Genomic DNA, 20022 nt, shown 5'->3' with positions numbered 1-20022 from the left:
ACTGGTGATAATAATATTATCAGAATAACTTCTGTTAAATTATTATGTATTTTATAAAAACTGACTTAGATTTGTATTTTGTTCTGCCTTAGGTTTCCAGTTTTAGCTAAGACTTCTATACAGCTTACCATTTTCCTTTCTAAAAAATAGTTTGGTGAAATAAAATGAATTTATTTCAAATAAGTATAATGAAACTGTAGCAATATGTTCTAAATGTTCTCAGCATAGCAGTAATATGGCCCATTCTGAAGCAGGAATAGGCCTTTTTAGCTTTATGTTTGCATTGACAATCGACTGTGGGCGACTGAGGACTGCTCAAGCTTATGTATATTTCCTTTTAATTCAAAATCATCCTATGTTTTTATAGGTATTAAATAAGTTATGCCAGACACATGCAGCAAATTGATTTTATCTTTTCTCTTTTTTTTGGTGTATAATAGAAAGTAACCCTTAATATCATAGAAGTAACCCACTAAGTCCAGAGAGTTGAAAGTTAAATGATTATTGATATTAATATGCATATGTCACACTGTATGGTCTGATTGTACTTGTACCTTTTTTCTTAATTTCTTAAATTCAGATGCAATAACCGAACACAATGTGCTGTGGTTGCCGGCCCTGATGTGTTTCCAGACCCATGTCCAGGAACCTACAAATATCTTGAAGTGCAGTATGAATGTGTACCTTACAGTATGTATATTTCTGTACTTTTTTCTTTTCCCAAAACCAAATATGATCAAATCTTTTTGTTATTGTTTTATAGTCTGGATAGATGTGCCACTTTGTGAAGATGGTAGATACTCAATGACAAAAAGTAAGACAATATATTCACTTAAAGTATGATATAATCAAACTAGTCCTTGACAAATATGTCTTTGGTAAGTTTCTCCTTGCAAATAATATTCTTTTACCTCAACTCAAGAAACAGTATAACTCATGTGTCCTAAGAATGTAATTCTTAATGTTCAATTATTTTTTTATTATATTCAGGGATATGAAAAACAGTGAATGCCCATATTAAGATGTTTTTCATTTATAATAATTTTAGTTTGAAATAGCAAATACTTAGAGAGACAAATCAAGAAAGAGTAATGTAAGGTTCTGTTTGGTATATCCCTCATCCATGCAAACAAATAGAAAATATATAATGGGAGATACATTCAGGATTTCAGTGGTGTAGAAATTGCTAAAAATGGGAGTTTTACCTTGATGAAAAAGAAAGCTATATCTAAAACTCTTTGTGCATCAAATTTTAGGCAACTAGAAATATATTCATTTAGAGAGGGAATTTCAGATAAAAAGACTAAATGACTTATGTGAAGTAATCTTCACAACTTTAATTTCATAGAAGTAGAATTTGCCTTGCCTCACTCCTATTGTCAATTGCGATATAAATCAAGCACCTTTCTTTTTGTCCTCAGGCATATTAGAGAACTAAAATTCTGACATGCAACACTGTTTTTTCTATCCTGAAGAAGACCAAAATTTTTAAATTAAAAAGAATGTTTTTTATCTGAAATATTTATGACATAGGATTGCTTAATGAGAATCAGTCATAGAACCCTATGTGAACATATTCAATATTCTAATTAGCCCAGAGCATAAAACAACTGGGCTCACCTCTACCCCTAAGTTCGTTTCTAGCCAGAAGAATATATCTGAGGAGTGACAAGCTCAGTATCCCAAAGGAATGATAGGGGCATTTTTCCTTCCTTGTTGATGCTGATCTCAAAACTAGAACAATGATGTTGAGAAGATGTGCTTATGTTTTTAACCGGGGTGGGGGGGGGCTTACAAGGCCATTTGTCCATCAAGAACTACATTTAAATTGAAGGAAGTATCATAAAATAATATTAGATATTTCTTCTTTGAAGTACTTAATCCACAGTCTTAGACCAGCATTTTCTGGAAAAGATTTAGAAACTTGCTAGAGTATTTATAGGAATGCCATAGATATGTACTTCATAGAAATGATGCCTTCATGTTTTAGGTCATTTCCTCTACAAAATCTATATAAATATTTATATGTATATATATATGCATATATATTTTATGGTAATATTTCAGTAATGCTATTTTAAGTAATGAAAAATAATAAGTTTCTAAGTCACTGACATAATAGTGGAATCCTTAATGAAAAATAAAAAAATAATTGATGGACTGCTGCAAAAACCAAGAAACAATGAGTACATAGTAGTGACAATCTCATAATTAAATCAGAAAGATATTATTATGTTTACACTAATGGACTATTCCAATTTCTATAAATAGTTGTGTTAAGATATGTCAAAATAACTTTTCCCCTACACTTTTAAAAAAATTAGAGTTTACAGTTTTTTCTTCAGTTCCTTTGAATCACTTCAGACTGTTTTGTGATGAAAGCCTATTCCAAAGTGTTTTGCCAAACCTTTTTCTAAAATACCTTCTTCTTAAATCACTTTAATAAAGTGAAGTCTTGCTTGTACAGCTCTGTATAAACCTGTCTTTCCCCTAGACATTCTTCTAAACTAAAGGATTATGGTTTACCACAGATTTCTTTTCTCTGCTGCAAATTTTAAGAAATGGGCAATGCAATCTCTGGGCATCCTTTAGTAATAGGTTTCCTTTAATCCAAAAATAATTTATTGGTTGTCCTGCAAAAAACACCCCGCTATACTAAAATATTAATCTGATAATTTCATTAGACAATAATCTCAAACTGCTCTGTCTAATGACATAATCAGAGTTGTCAGTTTTAGCTTCCAAGGTTTTAAATAATTACTTCTGTGCAGTGTCATTCCATTTCAAATTCTATTCAGTAAAGTTTGAATAAAAAAGCATCTTATTTTATTGGGCATTCTTTGAGTAACTTTATCATGATTTTGTAGGGATAAAATGAGCCTAGAAGAAAGTGATCCATAAAATAGCTCATGCAAAATTCTCGAGAAGCAAGTGACATGAATTCTTGTCCCTTTGCCTTCATCACATCACTTACCCTCTTTGAGATTCCATCCCTTTGTTTAAAAAGTGATTGATATATGAGTATATGTTCTAAATTCCACTCCATTGTTATCATATTATTGTTCTATGAATGATTCTTTTACCAAGAAAAATTATTATATATGATTCTAATTTTTTGTTTGGAAGACTATAATATTTTCTGTGAATTATTAAATATTTACTATATCTCTTTTTATTTTTATTAACATAATGGTATCTGCAAAGTTTATTGAATGGATCAAGAGTGTTAAATTCCCCGTTTCTCTTTAGCCCTTTCCCAAATTTGTTTAAAGCTTCTTGGAAAACAATTACAATCTAGGGCATGATTTAGGGGAAAGGAATCTGCAATTATAATGCCTACTTATGTGCTAGATATTGTACAGAACATTTACAGATATCTTATTTGATTTCACAAGAGACTTGTAAGATATTTTCTCTTTTTATTCCCATTTTATAGTTGAGGGTAAACAGAAGTTAAGTGACTTGCCCATAGCTACCTTAAAAGCAGTCTCTGCAGTCTAGCAAGAAATGATGATTTTGCCAGTGATTTGTGAAGCTACTTTAAATCAAGTGTATTTTAACTTTAATAGAGAGACAACAATCTATGCTCTTCAGAATTTTTCTCTGTGAATAATTAATAATGCTTTAGGAAAGACTCAGGATAGGCTGGCAAAATGACTAATCTTTAATTTAGAATTAATAATACTAAACTATATTGCTAGCAAAGTATGGAGTTCTTTTCTCAACATCATAGTTGTAAGGAAAGCAGTACAGATATTAGTAACTCTAGTTTCATAGCTGAAGAAAATGAGGTTCAGAAAGAGATATCACAAATCCAGAAATAGAAGGGAATCTAGAATCATCTAGATATTCATAGTATGGAAAAAGAAATGGAGTCCAAGAACAAAGAATTGAGGAGCCCATAGTCTGAAAGTGTCAGAACTGAATTTGAAATTAGGTTTTCTAGGTATAAGATCATCTAGTTCTCTGAATTAGAGCATCTTATTTCTCTCTTAGTAATATGTGTACTTAAATGTTATATACTGTGGCAGTATGCAGCATATCAGTCTATTATTTAGCATATTAAGTGTCTACTACAGAGCAGCTCTGTGATAAGTGGTAGGAATATATTTAAAAAGTCAAAAGATAATACCTCAAAAATGTATTAGGGAAGACTTCATGCAAACAAACATATACAAAACAAGCTTTAGTCAGGATAAACAGGAAATAATCTATAGAGGGAAAGTACTGGAATTGAAAGGAGTTAGACAAGTCTTCCTTAGAAAGTTAGATTTTATTTGAAATATGAAGGAAATCAGGGATATAAAAAGTTAAAGTGGAGGAAAGAGAATATTACAGTCATGGAGACAGTAAGCCAGAGAGAATCCCTGGAACTGAGAAATGGAATATCTTAATTGAAGAAGAACCAAGAGACCAGTATCACTGAATCAAAGAGTATATAATATAGAGTGAGATGTAAGGAGACTAAAAAGGTAGGAGATTATGAAGGATTGTATGTGTTGCTGGAGGCAATAAGGAACTATTGAAGTTTATTGATTAGGAGTGACTAACTGGACAGTGGAATGGCATGGGGAGAGACTCAAGACAGGTAAACCTACCAACAGGCTATTGTAGTAATCAAGTCATGAGGTGATGAAGACCTGTACTGGAGAGGTGACATTATCAGAGGAGAGAAGGAAGTGTATCAAAGACCGCAAAGGTCAAATTGATAGGACTTGGCAGTAGCATGTATATGAGAGATAGTGAAGGATCCAGAATGACTCCTTAGGGTGTGGGCCTGAGGGAAGGGAAGGGCAATATTGTCCTCTATAGTAAGAGGGAAGATGGAGGGAATATTTTAAGAATCAACATAATGGGTTCTATTTTGAACATATTGGATTTAAGATGTCTACTTGATATCGAGTTTGAAATAGGAGATTTGGAGATCATTGGGGAGGTTAGGGCAAGAGAGACAGTTTTTGAGGGTCTTAAAACATCAAGATGGTAATTAAATCCAGGGAGCTGATGAGATCACCCAGTGAAGGATAGAGAGAGAAGAGAAGTAGGACTGCAAGAGAACCCTGAGGGATATAAATGACTAGAGGGATATACATACATACGTGTGTGTGTGTGTGTGTGTGTGTGTGTGTGTATGATGCGTATATATGTAAGTATATACATACACACCACTGGTCAGTCATTTCAATCATGTCTGACCGTGACTCCATTTAGGGTTTTTTGACAAAGATATTGGAGTGGTTTGCCATTTCTTTCTCCAGTTCACTTTTCAGATGAGGAACTGAGGCAAGCAGAGTTAAGAGAGAGTTGCCCAAAGTCACATGGCTAGTAAATGTTCAAGGACAGATTTGAACTCAGGAATGTGGATCTTCCTGACTTCAGGGTCAGTCCTCTATCCACTGTGCCACATAATTTCCCTACATAAATCTTGTATAGTTATAATTATACCTCAGATATTATTTATTTGATCCTTCGACTTCTGCTTCTGTTTACTCAGCTGTAAAATGGGAAGAATAAGATAATAATAATAATAATTAATAATAATATGATAATAAAATAGTAATAAACAAACCTCTCAGGGTTGTTTTATCAAATGAGATATTTGCAAATCACATAGCACAGGTATTGGCACATGGTAGGAATACTTAATAAATTGTTCCCACTTAACTTCCCTACTCATCCCTCCCCTCTTTACTCTAATTTAGAGGTAAGAGGATCCAAGGGAAAACCAAGGGATGGAATGAAATTAAATTTTTAAAAAAGAGAAGCAGCTACATGGTAACCCACCTGCCTTTCTAAAATCCTCTTCTCTGCATTTTTTCCCCTAGTCCTGTAACCTGTACTTTCGGCCATCCCTCACTCTTTTACTATTACTTTGAGTTTACCCTCTCAGAATCTGAAATGGTAGAGAAATAAGGGAGGAGGTGAGGTGCTAATTACATCAGCAAAAAAGCACCAATTGTAATCTTCCCCTCTCCACTCAAATCTCTTCATATTTCATCTTAACATTTAAGTTTATCTGAAAACTCTGAAATATTGCTGTGGCTCCTTTCTGTGCCCCCCCCCCCCATTTATACCTCTCCCAACCAGAAAGGGTCCAAATTGAAAACCTTACAGAATACTCAGTCTTAGTGTCCTAGACCTGTTCAGATGAAGTCTTGAAGTCTTTGTCATCTAGTTCCCTTTCTCTTCTCTCCTAAAGTTGGGGATGGGGGTTGGGGGAGAGGGAAGTATTTAGCTCTGAGCCCTACCAGACTCCTTATGGGGAGGAAAGAAGATCCAAGATGCCATTTTTAAGATTTTCTTTCTTTTTTGTCAGTGAATAAAAGCAAAATAAAATCATCTCCAATAAATTCCAGCTCAGAAAGTTTCCAGCATTTGCACCCTGAGTCATTATTTTTCCAACACCAATACTTGATCTGCATGCATTTTAGATAATGCAAAATGAATTACATTTTTCTGAGATCAACTATATATATTATGATGTTTAGACATACTCAGAATGAAAAGAAGGTAACAAGTAAAACAACCAGAAAACAGACAATAAAGATTTTCTTAATATTGCTAACCAGTAGGTAAAAAGGAACATGGAGAAGGGGTGAATTGGTAAGTGGAAGGGTTGGAAATAAATGTATAACTTGTACTAGGCTTCTCTAGAGTCCCATTAATAAAGTTAATGTTTCTTTGTCACCTAGGACCAGCACTAGCCTTTGTTCATAGTCCTAGATGCCATTGTCTTTATTACATTTCAGTACCATTCCAGTCCCTGACTTTCTCTCTCTCTCTTCATTCCTGACTTCTTTACCTCTTTCAGATTTCCCACAGGACTGAGAATACCCTAACAGTCTTAAAATCTTGGCTAGGAAACTCGGCAATAATTGCAAGTCCCAAAGACTTACCTAAAAGTTCTCTTGATCCTTCCTATGGAGAGGAGAGGAAAGATACCTGACCCTGATTGCTTGTTATATATACTGGGATAATACCATTTTTCTTGCTTCCCATGTCCAAGGTGCTTTATGGTATTTTGTCTTCCTCTTAGACTCCTTAATAAGGAAATAAAAGGATGTAAATTACTTTAGGGATAGCATGTTTTTTGTGGAGAGAACAATGTATTTGGAAGAAAAGGAGGTAGCTTCAAATAATGGCTTTTATGACTGTAGCCTAGAATAAGTCATTTAATTTCTTCTAGGGTTTTTATTTCCTCATTGATAAAAATCATAGACTAAATTAAATAATTGTTAAAAACCATCTAGCTTTAAATCTTGTGCTCTAGTATTGAAAAATTATTTGAAATTCATGGAAAAATAGAATTTTGAGCTTGACCTTTAAAGATATTCTTGCTCAATTCCCTCATTTTATAGATATAGAACTAAGGTACAATGAGAATAAATTATTGTCCCAGGATCTCTCATGTAGTAAGTAATGGAGGCAAGATTTGAATCGATCTGTTTGGACTTCTAATTTAGTGCTCTTTCTCCATGCTAGAAATAACATGGTTCATTTGAGATAATGATTTCATATTTTTAGATACAATCCCTCCCCATCACAAATTCCCTTGGAAGGATGAAAAATCTCATGTAAAGGATCAATTTTGAAAATGAGTGATTTTCATAATTAAATCTTTTCTTCTTTCTTGATTCTAAACATCCAATTTTATTATTTTCAGTTGAATAAATAAGAAATTACTACTACCAGTTTCTGTGACACAAATTAGTTATTTCCTCATATATTCATCACAATAAAATTGGCATACTATTTCTAATGATTACTTCTTAGTACTAGAAAAAGGGGAAGGCAAGTATATTTTATTTCTTGTTCCAGTATAATTGTCAACATAATATATTTTATATAACTTCTGATGTTGTATAGTATGCATTATTATCTCACTCTTTTGATTATAGCCTTGATACATACATAATTTATTTACCTATAAGAAATAGTTTGTTGGTTTTTATATTTAAAAAAAAGTAGGGGATGCTGAAAGTGATAGTAAGAACAAAATCTAATAGTTTTATCATACTGAAAGGATACAGAAGAGAGTTTTTAAAAAAACTTATTGGGGCGGCTAAGTGCGTAGTAGATAAAGCACCGGCCTTGGAGTCAGGAGTACCTGGGTTCAAATCCGGTCTCAGACACTTAATAATTACCTAGCTGTGTGGCCTTGGGCAAGCCACTTAACCCCATTTGCCTTGCAAAAACCTAAAAAAATAAAAATAAAAATAAAAAATAAATAAAAATAAAAATAAAAAAACCTATTGTAATGAGTTGTAGAATTAGTAAATAGGTACAAAATTAAATACTGATACTTTTGGGGAATTTGAGCACAAGGAGGAGGCCAAATAGGACATCTGGTATAGTGAAAATATGAAAGTAGGAGTCAAAACTGAGAATATTTTTTGCTGAATGTACTTCACTGATTCTACTTCTTAAGAGTCCTTGAAGATGTTTTTAATCTCATTTTATTTTTAAACTTTGTAAATCAAAATTAGTTTCTTATTTCCTTACTTTATAATTTTCAAAATATCCTCTAATTTTAAAGGAAACTAGTCTAGAGATACAATAATGAATATTTTTATCTGTTCCAGTTATGCATTAGTTAATTATGCAATGAGTTTGCCACCTTTCCATTTCTCCATTATTCTTTTCTTGATGTTTGGTTTCCCTCTTTTAGGGGATACCCTGTTCCACCTCTCTTCCCCTTAAGATGAGATAGAATACCCAGAATTTTAAACTTCACTGTTTGACCAAATCCCACTTCTTTTATCCAATTTTTCTTTTATCCTTCACCTTCTGTCCTGAAACAGGAATTAAATCATGGCATCTTTGAGTAACATTTCCTTTATTTGGTTTGTTTAAATGAAAGGTCTGTGTGTGGGGAGAAAAAAATAAGAAAACTAACCATCCATTAAGAGTATTTCTCAGTAAAGAATCTTTACTTTGAATGCTGCTGACAAATTGTCTTTCTTTCAAGGCATACAATTCCATGCAAGTTGCAGCTAAAAAATATCTTGACTTCAGTCAAAATTCAGTTTTCCCTTTCACATCTTTGTTATTGACCCTTAAAAATACAAAGCACACATTGATTACTCTATAAGTCTCTTCTTACTGTGGTTTCTCTTAGGGAAAAGAGAGAAGAAATACACATTTTTCAAAAGCTAAAGGAAATGAGAGTTTAATCAAAATAGTCTTATAGGCTTGCTATTGGTTGTTGAAACTATGGGTTGAGTATGAGTATAGCTATAAGAACTAAAGTAATTGATTCCTTAACTGTATTAAGGTATTTTGAATGTGTGTGTGTGTGTGTGTGTGTGTGTGTAGGGGGAGAATTGATAAATCATTATCAATTGTGTTTTTTTACCTCTTCCATAGTATCCTACAGATCTTTGTTGAATTAGAAACCATTTAACATAATTTTGTTTCAATGTGGCATAATTATGGGAAAGCATTTTTGTTGGTTTGATCTACCCTGTCCTCGATAATAGTATGATCAAAGTGAAACATATGTAAACCCTTTCAAATCCTTAAGGTTTCCAAAGAAAATTCTGCCACCCTAATGACTTGTATAAAAGTAATTTGCAATGTCAGATTAACTCTTCTTAAAGTTTCAGAAAATCATTTATGCACTAAAGAAACTTTTGAACAAAAGGATAAACCTGTAAATATTTTAAATGTTCAAATATCCATCAGCATAACTCATTTCAATTTGACAAACATTAAACACTTACCTAGGCTAATATAAAGATAAAGTAGGGAAAGAAAGAAGGAAACCCTTCACCTTTGAATAATTTACCAACTAATAGATGATAAAACATTCACAAGAGCTTGAAATATGCATCTAGAAACACAAACAAAATGCATTAAGCATAATAAGGAGAATAAGGATTTATAGACATGGGTTGCATTGAAGAGGTGAGGAAAAGACATAGCAGAATATGAGAATTGTTTGTTGAAATTTTTGATTAACTAAATAATATATCTCAGTTAAATTTCCATTTGTGGAATCCTTCTTATCCTATGTAGCACCAAAACCTGGAGATGGGAGGCTTTTAATAAATGCTTGCTCTATGGAAATGAAATTAATTCAAAATCAATTCTTTTCTCTCAACTTGATTTTCATCTACTGGCATTGACAGAGTATCAGATCATGAAACTAGAAGGAATCCAAGATTTTCTTCTTCTCCAAATAAACTTATTTCTTAAGATTCCACTGGAAAACAACAATAGAGATAGGAAGGATGGAAGAAAGGGTTAAAAATATTTCTTCTTTTCTATGAATTAGAATTTTTTTTAATAATTATGGAATTCTAGGTTTGAAATATGCTTTTATAGAAATTAATTTGGTACCAACCCTTTATAAATGAGGAAATTCTACTTAGAAAGTGCAAATAATTTCCAACTTTGGCAAGTAGTTATTGCCAGAGTTAAAATAGGATATCTTTTGTTTTAAGTCTTCATCCAATGCTCTTAATTCTTTTTCAGAGATGGTTTTCCATAGATTGAGGAAAGAAAAATAAAGAAAACGTTACTTGAATGAATGAAAATTCTCTTAATAAGATTTTTAAACAGGGTAGAAATAGAGTGAGAGATAATTTCATTCTAAGGAAGGTTGATGATGATATTTGTCCTTCAGTCTCGAAGAGGACCATGACATCAGGGAGGTGTGCCAAGACAAGCATATGAAGTAAAATTGAGCGAAGGAGGTGCTGTGCTATGTCACCAACCTCTTTCTCTTCCAAAATCATCTGGTCCAATGACCAGATGTGAATCAGGATGATTGGAGATGGCCCTAGATGTGAGACAATCAGAGTTAAGTGACATGCCAGGGTCACACAGCTAGTTAGTGTCAAGTATCTGACCCTAGATTCAAACTCCCATCCTCCTGACTCCCAAAACCAGTGCTCTATTTACTGCACCATTTAACTGCTCCATGAGGAAAGTTATTCGATTCAGTAAATGTGTAAGTAATCAAAGTACTATATGAGAAAATAAAACTTTCTGTCCTTCAAAATTTGAAATAGTATACTCTACCTTTGAATATTGAGGGTTTTTAAGTTTGGAAAGGGAAGATATTTAGTTATTATCTAGTTTAACCATCTCATTTTCTTGTTGAGTTAAAGACATTCAGTTAAATTTCTTGCATGAGATAATGCACATGGAAGAATAAACATTGAAATTCAGCCTTTCTGACTTAAAATCCAAGACTCTGAGCCCATACTGCCATACTTTTGATTGATTTGACTTTTAGATGTGTGAAATTTTTAAGCACTTGTTAAATGAAAAGTTAACTTCATTTCCTACTAATAGAAAAAAATACCAATTAACTTATTTAAATGTAAGATGAAGATAATTCATGAATTCTCTAGTTTTTCCTCTCTTTGGCTATTTAATCTTTATGGGGGAGGGTTGGAAAAGTCCAGTTCTATTTTATCATTGCTTTGGGGAAATCCTGGATATGAAATTTCTTTCACTAATTACTGAAGATTTTGAACTATTTTATAATTTAAAATATTATATTTCTATAGAGCTATGACATTAAATATATACTCACACACATATACACTACACATACTATGCCCATACATGTGAGGCACTCTTCAATTCTTCATCCAGATCTTCCTAACTCTCATCCCTTGATTCACTATTTCCTGCCACTTCCTAGTTGATCCTTACCTGTGACTATCTATTAATAGAGTACTATAAACCTTAACCTAAGACCCTTCTTAAGTTTCTACTGAAATGTCAGAAAGGTAACATGTACAAATATTTCATATATTCATATCTTGAAAGTCATTTTCCTCTATTGCAACTGATTAATAACCTACAGCAAGTTGATAGATCATGCCTACATAAACTACTTTTTCCATCTAAATGGCATGTTTAATTAATGGTTGATGGCCTCATTTATTTCATGAGCCTGATTAAATGTCTGAGTTTAATCACATACTGTGCTATTGTAGACATAGAGGTTTTGTTACATTAACATTTAACTTTTAGAACTAAAATTTAATAAGTAATTACTGAATTTTTTAGTTTTCTTTATTTCTAAATAAGACTAATGCCAGAAATGACTGACATTATTTTTCATCTTCTGCAAAGGCTTAGAGTTTGTTTGTTATTTCATTTTCCTGTATTTTTATTCAAATTTTCTCTTGGGGAAAATGTCATAATTTAAGTATAGCCTTTTTGTATTTTCATAATCAATCTATATTTAACTTAGATATATCTTGTAATAAAGGAAATCCATGATAGCTCACTGAAAAAGCATATTAAAAGATTAAAAAAATGTTCTGAAATTATAAACAGAACACTTTGCGTACATATAGCTGGATAGTGAGGTGTATGTTCTTTGTCCAGTTTTCAAAATTTAAATAGTTCAGTTGTCTGTATGAAGACATTAACTCAATTCAAAGGAGATTTGTACATTTGTGTTTCTTTTTGCTACACAATGATTGTGCGCATTAATTTTACAGTGAGAATGATTCACCATTTGCTCTTTGGGGACTCTAAGACATTAATTCCCCTTCATTTGGCAAATCTTTTCTAATCTCACTTATTATGTCTTAGCTTCAAAAACTCAACAAAGTCAGAATTCTGTTGACTTTCATTTTAAATATTTGCCAATATTGCCTTAGGTTTTTAAAGAGTAATGGAATCAGGGTTGGCAGAAAAAGAAGAGTGAATCTGTCCAAAAGATAGAACATAAGGTTTTCCTTAACTGAATATATTCTTTCTCCTTTTTCTCTTCCACCTTCCCTGTTCTTAGAGAATTTGTTAAGCACTAAGTTTATAAAATTAACAAATTACTCCAAAAGAGAAAACTATATTGTGAATTACTTTTAGTTCTTAGAAGGTGAAACTCATTTATGGACTTAGAAAGTCACTGGGGGGTATGGTGCATTTTGGTTCTCCTTGTTTCTTCAGATATTGCTACAAAGTGCAGCAGGCTATTAAATAATCTAATAAAAATCTATTGTTGTAGTAATTTAGCCCTAAAATGACCCATGATGTTCCTCCAAATCTGGTACTATTCTTTTCACAACTTAAAGAAAAACATGGATAGTAGAGGACAAGTAATTTGTTCATAATGCCATCAAACAAAAGCTAATTCTATTTAATTATGTACCCACTAATTTCCATATTAAATAGGGTTCTACTTGTCAATGGTGCTTAAATTGTGCATGCATAACTACTTCAAATTTGAAAAAGGGCAAATTTTAAATTTATTAAAATCCATAAATGATAGTCCTATAAGTGATACATAACTATAAAGTTTATATAGCCTAAATCTAATTTATTCAATCAAAAAATTATCTGCCCTGTAATGTAATGAAGTCAGAAGTACTGAGTTCCATTATGAGATCTCATGGAAGTCATTTTGCCTCTCCAGCCTATTTATTCTTATGAAAAGGAGTAGTTGAAGTCATTAAGATATCTTCCAGCACATATTCTGTGAACTTCTAATGACTATTATGGAAAAGGTGTAAATCTACTTTAGTTTTTTTGCAAATATGTAAAAAAGATGCTAATAATTTGGAAACAGTCACTTTTTTAAAAAAAATTAAATGTGGTTATTTTCATTACTAGATTCTTTAGTATAAATACAGACCATTGCAAATACTGCCTCCTGAAATAGCCTAATCCACTTTGGTGCCAGTGTAATTTTTGGAAAGATTTTTTTTCAGCCCTCAAGACTAAATTTGCTATTCTGCAGTCTCTACTTCTGGTTCTGACCTTTGGAGTGAAATCGAATAGGTCTGTTCTCCATTCCACATGATAGCCTTTCAGGTATTTGAAGGATAGACTGAAGACCTTTAATCATTCCAATTATCTACCTCTGGAAACTCTTTTTCTTTTTCTTTTTTTTATTTTTTAGCTTTTTGCAAGGCAAATGGAGTAAAGTGGCTTGCCCAAGGCCATACAGCTAGGTAATTATTAAATGTGTGAAGCTGGATTTGAACTCAGGTATGCCTGACTCCATGGCAGGTGCTCTATCCACTGCGCCACCTAGCTGCCCCCTGGAAACTCTTTAGAATTACATTAGCAATGTATCATTTAAAATATGGTATCTAGAACTGAACATATTTGGACCAACTGGTGCAGAGAACAGAGGAAACATTAAATCTTCATTCTTAGAAACTACAATTTTCTTAATGCAGTCCAAGAGAACATAATATTTTGTGGCTGTTACATTGTATTATTAGTTCATATTCAAATTACAGTACACTGCACCCTATATCCTTCTTAAATAGCCTATATTTCTTTTAGTCTTAGTCATGTAACCTTCACAAGTTGCCTCTACCATCTCTGTGTTGTCTGCAGATTAGCATCAAAATTATAACTGTCTCTAAGTCATTCATAAAAATATTAAATAGCACAATTCTCTGAAATATCATACTGGAGAACTCCTGCAAAGTTGTTATTGCATTGATTGCATCAAGTCCCATTAAAGTGTAGTGAGATTCATGATTATTCAAGAATTTTGGTCAAGCTATCCATATCAGAAAAAAACTGGATATTTTTCTATTTGAATGGATAGCCCATAGAATTCATCCCTGAGTATACATATCTTGTACTTATGCTGAGAAAATGAACAAAGTTCCCCAACATTTTGTGGAGGATCTTTCCTTCCTCCTCCCTTAATACCATGGCAAACTTAACGGAGCATTTGACCAGCCAAGATTTACAAAGGATGGTCAGGTATGAATAGTTGGCAACTTGCATTGTTGGAGTGAATGAATAAGATCACAAGTTTTCTTTATTTTTATGTGTAGCTGAGTGATCCCCTATTTCTGTGTTGTCATTAAGAAAAGAAAGAAGGATATTTGAAAGACCTTTCTTCTGAAAAATTGTAAGAAGGCAGCTGAAGTTTTATCTTGAGATGGAAATATTAGAGATTAATAAAATATTCCTACAAGGGACTGTGATGTGTAAGTTTCATGCAACTCCCCAAAGTCAAAACTATATCTCCAAAGGGTTGACTCAAATGGAAGATTCAGGACCTTATAAGTCTGTGTTCTTTTTGTCCGGCTTGGAAGATTTAGAAATATAAAGATTAACCAGAATTTTGAGAATGAGTAAAGGGTAAAGCATTTGTATACTAAAAAATTGCATTTTTTCTTTCAGCATAGACTTGATAAGAATTAAATAGGGTATAATAATAATAATATAAAAATGTGCGTATAAATGAAACATAATTGAATAGTACCATCCTAGAGTCCAGAAGGTCTGAGATAAAGGATGCCTGTGATCTAAAAAGTCTATGAAATATAAAATTTGAGGTCTCCTTAGAGTCAGAAATTGAGTATAAACCACAGAATTGTCACAATATTTGATTCAAAATTCATTATCAAATGACAAAAATCTGATCTGAGACTTACAGTACAAGGCTTAGATTTAGAATCTAAGCATAATTATGTCTATTCTGTTGTTAACAGGGAATTTTGACTTCTGGTTTCAAGTAGCTCACAGTGCAATATGAACAGACTCAATGACCAACCCTAGCAAGAAGATAGTAAACTCCTAAAGTGAATCAAAAAAGAAAATGTCTACAAGTTAGAACAAAAAACTAAAATTTAATGGTGTCCAATGTGGAGTTCTACATTTGGATTCAAAAAATAATTTCATAATTGTAAATGGGAGAATGATGTTGATTAATCCTCAGATCATCAGTTCCTGGAAGGGAGGAGGAAGGGGGAGGAGGAAATTTTATGATTTTAGTGTACAGTAAAAACAATGTGAATCGAGTGGAATGTATTGACTATATAATATATATATGTGTGTGTACATATATTATAATTCTAAAATATATTGAAAAGTGTAATGTTCAAAGCAAGGGAAAGTGAGAGTGACATACTCTGCCCTACTCAGATCACTTTGGGAGTATTGTTTTTAGTCATGTTTCATTTAGAATCCTTAATGTCATAAAAAATGCTTTATTAAAATTTCCAAATATTTTACTAATATTTTCAAATGCTTTCCTAACTTTTGACTATCTTGGATTTCATATGTGTATATATATATATATATATATGTATATATATACATATATATATATATATAAATGTATATAGTAAAATAATTCTGGTTATAGACATTTTGATGACTGTACTTCCAAATATTCTTGTAGAATGGATGCATCAATTCATAGTTCCACCAAGATAGTCTGTCTTCGAGACTCTCCATCCTTGATTATTTCCTTTAACTTTTTTTGCCCATTTATTTATTTGATGTGATGTAAAATCACAAAGTGGCTTTGATTTATCTTTCTCTTATACAGTGATTGGATGGAATGTAGTCTGTGAAGACAGCTAAGCCAGGGTTCTTTGTACTGGTATAGTGGAGAATTGAGATTAGAGAAAGGAAGCCTAGTTGGATAACCACAGTGTAGGTAGTGCCTATACACATACACTTGTCAGAATACTTTTGATAAAAGTATGACAGGGAAAGGCTTTTATAAATGCTATTCTATAGCCAGCTATATCATCATAGTAGCACAATTCTAAGAAAGGTATAGATAATACAAGATTCCACTGTATTAATTTTATTCTTTATTGACTTTTAAAATGTCTTTGATTAGATAACATAAACTTATTATTCATACAAGAAAAATTGAAGCCCTTTAAATAATTTGGTAATTTTTTCCATAGTTAAATTTATTAAACTTAGAATGTTAACTATTCTGATGAGAATGACACTGATCCAGGACCAATGAAAAATTCTTGATCTCCTTAAAGCATTTGTTTTTGAACTTTATAAAGTGTTTCATTCTCCTGGGTCATGATAAAAGTTAAGGGAAAATGCCAAAATCCATAAGCAAAAGTAATTAGCAAGTTATCATATTCATCCTTTCTTAGTTTTTAAAGACAACCATCTCCTTTTTATGAAAATAAATTAATTAAAAATAAAAACTCAAGTTTTATTCTATTTATATTATTCAGTTATTATAGTGTAATTCACCAGTGACCTGTCATTTTTATTGCCATTTTAATCGGTAGAAAGTTATTGACTTATATAAACTCTTTAGCATACTGCTTAAAATGATGTATTCACTTTCTTAGATTTCATAGGAAACCATGGCATTTAGGCCACTAATAATCAAAGTCTATTATTCTTTTGTGTCTATTGATAATTCAAATATGATTTCCCATTTTTCTAACCTGGCAAATGTGCTTCCAAGAAGTTTATTTAAAAAGAAAACTAGATTATTTAGCTATAAAGAATATTTCACAGTGGTGTACATGAGATAGTGTTGAATCTAAAATAAAGCTGTCAAGTCAGAATAATTTGGTTTTTAAGTCCAGCTCTGTCACTTAGCTTTTGAAATTCTGCACTTTGCAGTGGCAAAGGTTCATCAAAAATGACTTTTCATGACTGATGAAATATTGATATTTTGTTTTATCTTGGTCAGTCAATAAGGTCAGAAGAGCAAAGTTTATTGGTTTTTATCAGTGCTTTCTTGATGGTAAATGCTTATTTAATTAAATTCTCCAGTGTTTGATAAGAATGGACTGGTAGTGTCAGCTTTTCTACAGATTGATATTAAATCAAAACATGACAGTTGGTGAAGGCTATTCACAGTAATGTAAATGTAAAATGTTTCTATTCCACTTAGAAGAAGATTTGGCAAGTCCAAGTTCTTTCTCAAATGGAAGAGAACAGAAAAAAAAATTTAAGATCATCTGAATGAGAAAATGTGTATTATAGCAAAATCTTAAATTGTTCCAAACACATTGACCCTGAAATTGGTTACAGGTAATTTAAATACTAACAGAATACATCATTCTGCATATGATTATTTAAAACATTTAATAAAATTATATGTTAACAAAAAGATGCTTCAAATTTGTTGATTTCACTTCTCAGATTCGCATTGGTACTATAATCACCCATCTTGGAAACATGCCATATCTTGTCTTTGTTCTATTTAGATATTTTAATAGCTTTTTAATTCAACAACTTGTAAATTTCATGAGCAGCTTGCAAATTGAATTCTTCAGAAGTCTCAAGTAGGAATCATAGGAAACATTAATCAGAAAGTCCTAATAAGAACATCTAAGCAAAAGCAAAGATAGATAATTTGATTTTTCTGATACTTATTAACAATCTTCCTCTGTCATACAACTTCTCCGAGCCTCAGTTTCCCTTTCTGTGAAATGAAAGGAGGGTTCTGGGGTTCAGAGTTTATAGTTCAAATCATGGCTTTGATACTTCTGAGACCTCAGTTACTTCATCTATAAAATGATATTATTAAACTACATAGTCTATAAGATTCTTTCCAACTACCTATGAATAGCTGCTCTGAGTCTATGATCCTTTGATTTATAAGATCTCTCCAGTTCTATGTCTTATGATTTTTTTTAGCTTTCACAAATTTGAGACTGACTTTTTTTTAATCTCTAGATTTTTGGTTTCCAGGACAATAGATATTAATGTCTCTCCTGACCTTGGTTTCTTAAAAGAGAAGGTCCACAATTAGTTTAATATTGATTTATTATTTTTTTCACTGTTAGATATCCCTATGTAAAATTGTTCTCCTAAAGAAATCTCTATTAGTTGTTTTGTTATCTAAATTTTAAATAAATTCAATTCAGAATATATTTAAGCATGCCTAGTAAATGCTTCTTGACTTCAAGCATTTATATCAACGTATCAGTATATTTGGGTATTGATAGGCATTGGGCCTGGGTTTGATTGCTATGGTGAAATTCCAAATGAGAAAACTTCCTCTACTGATACCTTTTCTACCAAATGCATCATGTCCAACTGTTTAGTTCTTCTGGGCCACACAGCACCCAAACAAAATCTCAAGTGTCACATACAGAATTCATTACCCATTGCTGAATACAATGCACCACCAAATGAGTACTACTATAAATGAGAAGTAGGTCAGCTTGTATTGAATTGGGAGGGCCACTGCAACTAGTGAAGATTGAACATACCTACTTTAGAGATTTACAGAATTGCCTAAAGGACTAAATGACTTATCTAGGGTCAACGGAGTAAGAGTGGCACTTCAATCCAAGGTTTCTTGGGTAGATACTCCATGCCATATTGCCTGGACCAGTTTGAAACATTCAGATATATAGATATATATATATATATATATATATATATATAGATAGATAGATAGATAGATAGATAGATAGATAGATATAGATATATATAGATATAGATATAGATATATATAGATAGATATAGATAGATATAGATAGATATAGATAGATATAGATATAGATATAGATTTAGATATAGATATAGATATAGATATAGATATAGATATAGATATAGATATAGATAGATAAATATTTAAATTTTTAAACTAAACCTGAAGCAAGATTTTCCCAAAATCATTCCTAGAATGACAATTCATTCTACTTGGAATCTCATTGGGCTTCATGTAGATTTTTGCACAGATTTTCCCTTCATCCTAAATAAATTCATTCATGATTTCCTTAATTTGATCTGGTTGGTATATCTGAGACAATTCTGAATTTTTCTCCACCCTCATTCCTTTTTCTATTATGTAAAAAGTCCTCAAAACTTACCTACCCTCTAAAACTTTCCCAGTCTGTGAGAGAGAAGAGTCTTCATTTAGAATTAACCATAGCCCGCCCACTTTGCAGCCCAGATATCAGTTGTATTTATTTTCTAATAATATTGTAAATCATTTGGAGAAATAATTAAATATAAGGTAGCTAAATGATGATCAATAATAGTCATTTTCTATAGCCATTAGATAAAAACTATAAGTACAGTAAAAAATAATGACAGGTATTTGTAATACAAATTAGGAAAGAATACAGGTATTTAGTTGAATAACAAAGGAGTAATCATGACTGGGCTTTCAGTCATCGTTCAGCTATTCAGTCTGGCATAAAGGTAAATACTTGAATAAACTCTTAAATATTTTGATAATTGATTTGTTTTCTCAAACTTAAAAACATACTTCTTTCCATTAGCTTTTTTTGTTTCTGTCTGATATGTAATTTTTAAATTGTAAACTCCTAGAGGTCAGAAATACTATCT

The 20022-nt window shown here is 31.9% G+C and overlaps 1 protein-coding gene across 7 annotated transcripts in view; it reads left to right on the top strand.

Annotated features, from left to right (window-relative positions):
- Positions 1–20022, top strand: part of ADGRL3 (adhesion G protein-coupled receptor L3) — a 966635-nt gene that overhangs the window by 524776 nt on the left and 421837 nt on the right. For all 7 annotated transcript variants that reach the window (XM_074229354.1, XM_074229353.1, XM_074229350.1 and 4 more), the window contains one exon: positions 581–690. In XM_074229354.1, coding sequence (XP_074085455.1) covers positions 581–690 — 110 coding nt within the window. The remainder of the gene's footprint in view (positions 1–580; positions 691–20022) is intronic.

The sequence above is a fragment of the Macrotis lagotis genome, chromosome 3 (genome assembly GCF_037893015.1).
Source record: "Macrotis lagotis isolate mMagLag1 chromosome 3, bilby.v1.9.chrom.fasta, whole genome shotgun sequence".
NCBI lineage: Eukaryota > Metazoa > Chordata > Mammalia > Peramelemorphia > Peramelidae > Macrotis > Macrotis lagotis.
Note: the sequence above shows the minus strand (reverse complement) of the source record. Positions and strands in the feature narration are given on the sequence as shown.